This window comes from Leptonychotes weddellii, chromosome 3 (assembly GCF_054177405.1).
Source record: "Leptonychotes weddellii isolate Sample4059 chromosome 3, ASM5417740v2, whole genome shotgun sequence".
Classification (NCBI taxonomy): domain Eukaryota; kingdom Metazoa; phylum Chordata; class Mammalia; order Carnivora; family Phocidae; genus Leptonychotes; species Leptonychotes weddellii.
Genome location: NC_138371.1, coordinates 19869029 through 19877455, shown reverse-complemented (window position 1 = coordinate 19877455; position 8427 = coordinate 19869029). Strand labels below are relative to the sequence as shown.

Sequence of the window (8427 nt, the reverse complement as noted above, 5' to 3'; positions counted from 1 at the left end):
CATATTAATGATGAATTTTAGCAATTAATAAGGTTGGAGAGATTCTGCCTCCATTTCACACAAAAATTAATTTATGACTCTATAATGAGGTGTATTTTCTCTCTTACAAACCTTTTTCTTGGTGAGCGTGAGGTGGTACCCATCACCAAATGCTTCCTTGAGGTAAAATGGTGACCCACAACAGCGCAGCCCGCCCTGCTCCAGGAAGGCGATGCGGTCACTCAGCACTTCAGCTTCGTCCAAATGGTGCGTCGACAGAATGATTGTTCTGGCTTGAAAATACAGAGGAGAACAACTGAGAATGAAAAATTAAGACACAGTTCCCGAGATCTACAGAGTTTGCACAAGTAAATCCTGAGATTTATGAGAAGAGGCACATTTTATGAGCTAACTGAAAAACTGACCAGAAGGAGCTTTCAGAATAAACAAAGAGAAATTCAGAAGGGGTGTTACTAAATATCTAGGGCTGTTTTCTTATACGTTGGCAGCGAATAAGCATTTGCCGTGCTGTATGGCTAAATGTCCGTCATTTAGAGTGTGCATGTTAGCAACTCCTTCCTTAGTTTGCTCCCTTGTCTTCATTTTTCCTCTGTCTCTGTTTCTGTCTCTCTCCCCCACTTTCTTCACTATAAAGAAGCAATAATTTTAAAGACTTTTTGAATATTCCTCTCTGATTAATCCACTCTACTCTGATTGCTTCTTTGCTTCACATCCTGTTAGCACTTGTTCAGTCTGTTTTCAGTTTATTTTCGTTTGTGTATCTTTGGTATCTCTAATTGGATTCTAAGCTCCTGGAGGCAGAATTTGGGACTTCTATCAGATGTGCATGCTCTCAGAAGGGCCAGTGAAGTGCTCAACTCACCATGTTCAACTACATGGATATTAACTAACTGACCCAGAAATTTAGTGGTGGGAAGAGAAGAATTGGGAAGGGGAAGACCCCATCTGAGACTCTTAATGGAGCTTTGAAACAGAAAAGGCGTAAAGTTGGTTGCATGCATCCCAGAGGGCAAATTTAGGCCTGCTGGGTGCAAAAGTTATAAGAGGATACTCATACCAGTTTTGTTCTTGGATATAACATCCCAAATGCTTCGGCGAGAACATGGGTCAACTCCAGTGGATGGTTCATCCAAAATGACTACCCGTGATCCACCGATAAGAGCTATAGATATGGATAACTTCCTCTTCATTCCTCCTGACAATGTTCCAACTCTCTTATGACGATGGCTATACAGTCCAGTATCTTTTAGTGTCCTTCAAAAATAATGTATGGTGGTTATTTCTGACAGATAAAATATTTGAATATTGAAAAAATACAATAAGCACTTTAACTAATAGGTCTTTACTAAGCAACTATTATGTGCTCAGCAAGGTGCAATACACTATTGAGGATTCATGATATAGTTTTTTTTATTGTTTATCATTTAGTTGCAGGCACAAAGTTAATACCCAGAAAACACCACCAGGGAATATATGGCTCATTTTTTTATTTGTTTCTCTGAAAAATATTTACAGAGGGCCTGCCTGTTTTGTGCCAGACCATTTTAGCTTCTAGAGGAAAGCAGTGAGAAGATGCTATTCCTACTCATAAGGAGATTAGGTTCTAGTGTGTGTATGTATCAGGAGGGATGCAGATAAAATTTAGTCAAGAAACATATTCCCAAGTAAGTTTATAATTTGCCAGGTGGTGACAAGTGCAATAAAAAATACATAAAGCAGGGTACATGAGATAAGGATTGCCTGGGGCATGCTATTTTAAGCATCTATTTTATATATGGTCATCCCCTCAGAGAAGGTGACATTTGATCAGAGACCAGGAAAGTGGAGGTGTGAGTCAAATGGCTGTTTGGGGAAGGCTGCTCTAAGTAGAGGAAACAGTAAGTGAGAAGCCCTGTGACCAGAACATAAGCCAGCCTGTGACTTGGCCAGTGTGCCCAGAGCACAGTGAATGGGGGGAGAGTGGAAGGAAATGACATCAGAAGTGAGATGCGGCAGGCATGTAGGGCCTCTTGGCCTTGACAAGGACATTACGGAGTTCCACACTGAGTGTGGTGGGAAGCCATAGAGGACTTTGAACTCTGGAGTTATATGGTCTTATCTGCCATTTAAAAAGGTCACCCTGGCTGCTCTTTGAAGGATAAACTATATAAGGGAGAGGAGAAGCCTGGTGTCCAGTCAGGAGACTTGGCCTGGTATAGTAGCTATTAGAAACAGAGGATTTAGGGCAATATGGTAGCCTGAGATGAAGAGATTTATATAGTTTCAGTATAATAATTGGCTGGTGAAGATAATGACATAAAATGTATACAATACCAGAAAAGTAGAAAAACTAAAAACTAATTGTTTTGTGACCAAATGTTCATACTGGCATTATTACCATAGCTTGACCTCTTTTTGAGAGGCGTTACCAATGCACATCCTGGTTGCTGCTATAACTGACCTTTTTACTTCCTCGTGCAGCTGCTTTTTAGTCCAGTGAGGAACTTTGATGGAGCCATATAAGAGCAGGTGTTCCTTGGTAGTGAGGTAACTAAACAAGACATCATGCTGCATACAGACCCCCATGTTCTTCCGTACAGTGTGTAGGTCTGTTTTGAGATCTTTTCCATAAACAAAGATGGTACCTGCTGAGGCTCCAAATAGCCCAGTCAACATGGAGCTGAAAATGAAGAAATGATAAATTAGGTGTCAACCAAGCATTTAAGCTAAATTTTAGGGCTAAATGTATCTCAGTCATTAGCCAACAATATTAACAGTGTATTTCCTCAGGCAAGATCAAGCTATAAAATAAAATAGTATTAAATGGGAACAAACATTAAATTACTTTTAAGCTTTTAATTATTTAGAGCATTACATAAATGCTACCCAGTGACAATGATGGGGATGGGGCCATGGTAACAATGATGATCATGGTTGTAAACTTTAATTGCAACTACACTCTCTCCTTGAGCAAACTCACACACTTCCCTGGCATCAGATAGTATCTCTAGGTCATGGAGTCTCAAATTTTTAACTCTAGCCAAGACCTCATCACTCAGTTCCAGGCTTGTACTATACATCCAACAGATAGTGCCACTTCTCCATGAGATGTCTTACAGGATCCTCAAACTCAACATGTTTAAAACTTAATTCAGGATCTTTGCCCTCAAACCCGTGTTCCCATTGATGTTCCTCTTTCACCATATGATGAACCTATATACTGGTTGCATAAGCCTGGGATCCAGAAGTTGTGTTTGCATCCTCCTTCTATCTCTGTTTTCTACCTCCACCCATATGTCCCATTTTCCCAGCCACACCACAGTGCAAGCCACACCACCACTTGCTCCTGACCACCATAGTCTCTTAACTCACCTTCCCATGTGAACATTGGTCACCTTCAGTCTCTTTCTCTACACTGTGATTATTCTCTATCTTATCAGATGATTGCTCATCATCTTTCAGATGGTTAGTAGACCGGGAAACTATTTAATATCCCTCTTCTCCAATAAAATGTAAGCTCCACGAGTCTGGCAAAGGACCTATTTTCTCACCACTCTCTCTTTTAGTACCTAACTAGTATCTTGTACCTTGTGCATAACAGACCTTAAATGACTACCGTGGATTAAATAGGGCATCGATATTATATGTAATTCTTCCCATAAAAACACATTGAACTACAAACAATATACTTCATTCTTTATATTCAGAAGAATAAAATTGAGACTTTCTCAGCTAAAATTACATCCTCTTCAAAAGCCTTCTCCATCTCTTTTTTTCATTGGTCTTTTATTGCCTATTAGAAATCCTGTTTTTAAGCACTGTATGCTTACTAGAAAGCCAACTTTGAATTTAAACAGGCCATATAAATAAGAGCAACTGCACACATTCACTCATTTCATAACCTTCCTTTGTCCCCTCTTATTTACAAAAGAAAAATTAATTTGAATATATTTTGGCAGTCACTGAGCTTACTTATGATGATACTAAATAGGATATCTAGCAACTGACACTTTCTCAAACAAGGGCCAGGGCAGCAACGTCATCTTAGCACTGACTTCCAGCGAAGCCATGTGGAGCACTGGTGGTGAGTCACAAAAAAATTCAAAAGAATGTCACTTTAAAAACATTTGAATCTCTTCTCCTTTTGGACACAGGAAAATGCTAGTTAAATGAAGAGTGAGAAAGAACAGCCCATGTACTGCTCCTAGCCTTTTTGACCTATATCTGATGGCTGGTGATTCTTTTCTTTCTTCATGAATCAAGGCAAGGAGCAGCTGGGGCTGAGTGTGTTTATAGCAGAGTGTGTAAACTCAAAATTATACATGGGCCAGAATAGAAATGCAAATAAATGGAACAGACTGGGCATATGAGACAGTGCAGATTTGTGGGGAACAGGAATAAATCAGAAAGCAGATGTTCCCTTTAAGAGAACAGTCACCAGTAAGTCCCAACCAATTGTCCCTACCTAGGACTGTGGATCCAATGTTGTCCGAACTTCCTATTATCCAAGAAATGTCAAGAACATTTCTTTTTATTGGGACATTTCTCCATTTTAAAATACTGGCACTGAGTTAAACATTTTAAGAAGTACTAGGTGGGTCTGATCTGGCCTTTGAGCTCACAGCTTGGGACCTATGATTTAGACTACATTCTATAGTAAACAAATTGAGCTATCTTAATCCATCTGGGAGATGTAATAACATTATTCTTTATGAAAGAGGTGAGGAAATATTAAGTAATATGCTTCCACGACAATAAGTGTTCAAAAAGTAACATACATTGTAGTAGTTTTCCCGGCTCCATTGGGCCCCAGCAATGAAGTAATGTGTCCTTCATAAAAGTTCAGATTGAGGTTATCAACAGCAATTTTTGAGCCATAGATCTTTGTGACCCCATGCAGGGCAACCCCAACTGTGAGATCTTTAGGTTCAGGCTCAATGTTGGAGGGAAAAATGTACTCAGGACCTGGAGGGAAATCAAGAGAAGAGTTACAAGCTCACAAAGAAGGAAAATGCAGCTAGAGCTAGATTTTTGCTTAATTAAAAATTGAAGACTGTATAACAATATAGCCCTCTAAGTAAAAATAATTCTGGAAACAAATGATCTATTATCTTTAGCCTCCTTCTCATCTGGTTAAAGAATGAATAAGGGTGGGGCGCCTGGGTGGCTCAGTTGGTTAAGCGACTGCCTTCGGCTCAGGTCATGATCCTGGAGTCCTGGGATCGAGTCCCGCATCGGGCTCCCTGCTCGGCAGGGAGTCTGCTTCTCCCTCTCATGCTCCCTGTCTCTCATTCTCTCTCTCTCAAATAAATAAATAAAATCTTTAAAAAAAAAAAGAATGAATAAGGGTGAGGAACCACGTTCTCTAAGGGTGATATTACCCTTCTGTCAGAATAGGTAGTCCTAGAATACAGTATCATAATAATGAATTTCCCTTTATTCAGCAGATCTTGAATATTAAAAAGACAGTCTAAGTCTTGTTCCTCTGATCAGAAAAGATAATACCAACTTATGGAAAAAATGTCTACAAGGTGTGATTTTATAGTGACAAAGCCAGCTCAGTTCTGTGGTTTATAGATTCCAGTTCATTGATTACTATTTACATGTGCTTCAGGCATCACAAATAGACCATGGATATGGGTCATCCTTACTTCGCAAAGATGGCACTACTTACCCAATGTCAGTAAGTCATGAGCTTTCAACTGTTTGTGTCCAGTGTTGGTGATGGGTTATGATAAATTATCTGTACTTGTACCTTGGTTACTTTTTTTGACTAGTGACAGATGGCTGGAGTTAGGGGTGTAGACTGTGTCCGAGGCACAAAATTTTTCTCTGTGTGAGTCTAAGTGGACCACAAAGGGATCTACAATCTTGGCCTAATTAGCTCCATATGTTAACCAACTGAGCTAATGAGCCCAGAAAAAGCCGCAATTTAATCTCCATAAGAGTCTAAACACATATGTGTAGACATATTCATCCATGACTAAAAGAATGATAATTTTGCCATTTAGAAAAACCTAATTAAAATCACTAGTCATGTAAATTTTATATCACTTCTGTCATAATAATGCTTGTTGTTGACCTACTTGTCTTACTAGCAGATGGGTTCGTGTTCTGCATCACGATATTAGTAAACATAAGTCCATTGCTTTTCTCATGTTTCACGTCTATACATCCCAATCGCTCCTTCCAATAGGAAGGAAGGACTGGAAAATACCATGGAGCTGCCATACCATATGTACCTGTAATGAAAATGTATTAGGAAGAGTAAATATTAGTTGACTGTTAACATGAAACATCAGAAACTAAACAACAGAATGTTATATATGGTTCAGAAAGTATTTTCATTTTTTTTGATCTATATCAAACTAAAGCGTAGTCTCAGTTTCCAAAGTAAAGAAAAAAAGATAAGCCCTCTTTTATTCTTTTTAAAAAACAGCTTCATTAAGGTATAATTATATGGCATAAAATTTACTCATCACAGTAAGTGTAGGGGTAGATGATTTTTAGTAAATATAAAGTTGTGCAACCATCACCACCATCCATGCATTAGAACCACCATCCATACATTATAGCTTCAAAAATTTTTCTCATGACCATTTACAGGTAACTCCTGCTTCTACCCCAAGTTCTAGACAATCACTGATTTGCTTTCTATCTTTACATATTTGTCTTTTATAGGAATTTTATATAAATGGAACAATACTCTTTTATTCATTTAGAACATTAGGAAAACGTACAAATATCAATAAGGCTGAATGGAAAAGCTCCCAAGCATGTTAAAAGTGATGACTACTTGAGACCTAGGATGGGGGACCCAACTACTGTTTTCCATTAGAATTTGGTAAATTTTCCTTAGAATTAAGAGATCTGGTTTTTGCTTTATCACATGTCAAAAGCCCATTTGAAAAGACTGGATTCCATGCTTCTTAATCCACTCCATCCTTTAAAGGAACATCAGATTATCAACGACAGCCAAACTATGGAGAGAGCCTAATTGTCCATCGACCGAAGAATGGATAAAGAAGATGTGGTACACATACACAATGGAATATTACTCAGCCATCATAAAGAATGAAATCTTGCCATATGCAATGATGTGGATACAGCTACAGTATATTATACTAAGTGAAATAAGTCAGAGAAAGACAAAGACCATATGATATCACTCACATGTGGAATTTAAAGATTTTTTTTTGACAGAGAGAGACACAGCGAGAGCAGGAACACAAGCAGGGAGAGTGGGAGAGGGAGAAGCAGGCTTCCCGCTGAGCAGGGAGCCCCATGCGGGGCTTGATCCCAGGACCCTGGGATGATGACCTGAGCCGAAGGCAGACGCTTAATGACTGAGCCACCCAGGCGCCCCTCACATGTGGAATTTAAGAAACAAAACAGATGAACATATGGGAAGGGGGTAAAAAAAAAAGGAGAGAGGGAAGCAAACCATAAGAGACTCCTAACAGTAGAGAACGAACTGAGGGTTGATAGAGGGTGGTGGGTGGGGGATGGACTAGACGGACAATGGGTATTAAGGAGGGCACTTGTTGGGATGAGCACTGGGTGTTGTATGTAAGTGATGAATCACTGAATTCTACTCCTGAAACCAATATTGCAGTGTATGTTAACCAACTAAAATTTAAATAAAAATAATAAAATAAAATAAAATAAAGGAACATTAGAGAAAGAATTCACCAGTGCATTGTCTCATCCTGGAAAATCATGGTTAGTTCTGGGATGGCAAATCAAATATTAGAAAATATATATTAGCTGATTTATAGTTATGAAAACTATAGAAAAATATATCTGTTGGAAGTATGTTCATACCTGGAAACACATTCCTGACATACCAAGCAATAAGGAAATAAATTAAAGAATCAGCTAGGATTAGACAGCACAGCCAGCCAAATGAGGTGGTGTCATCCTGAACTGGGGAACTGTACATATTTTCCCACTGAAGACCTAAAAAGTGAACACATATATTTATTCTTCTGTGAGACATACTGCAGTTGTGAATGCCAAAATCCAGTTTTAAAGGAAGTGAGCCTACCAATGCCTTGCTCCTCATATCTTGCAATGTACTGACTTGCATAACTGAATGCTGTTGGGGACAGCAGACTCTGTGAAGAAAATAAACAGCAATGATAGTTCTTATAGATTTTGTACAAGAGGGATCTAAACATACTTAAAACTTTGGACACTTAATATAGGTAAAATTGACACTAACTCCCTAAGCGTATTTAAAAATACAGAGGTCCCTTAGCAGGCCCGCTACCACTCTGAAGGAAGAGAAGAGGGAATAGCAGAAAACAAAAGCAGAAAAATTACAACTTGGAAAATATTTGTCAAAAATCCAAAATATATATCTACACTTGGTAAATGTTGCTTAGCAACTTATAAAATAGGAAATTACAGGGTAATGCAATGTTAAGACTAAAATCAAATAAATGA

At 38.6% G+C, this 8427-nt stretch overlaps 1 protein-coding gene across 1 annotated transcript in view; it reads right to left on the bottom strand.

The window, feature by feature from the left end:
• The window catches only part of ABCA12 (ATP binding cassette subfamily A member 12), a 96330-nt gene that overhangs the window by 39019 nt on the left and 48884 nt on the right, over positions 1-8427 (bottom strand). The window contains 7 exon segments of the mRNA XM_081815308.1: positions 12-272; positions 1058-1254; positions 2441-2659; positions 4758-4944; positions 6075-6221; positions 7804-7938; positions 8027-8096. Coding sequence (XP_081671434.1) covers positions 12-272; positions 1058-1254; positions 2441-2659; positions 4758-4944; positions 6075-6221; positions 7804-7938; positions 8027-8096 — 1216 coding nt within the window.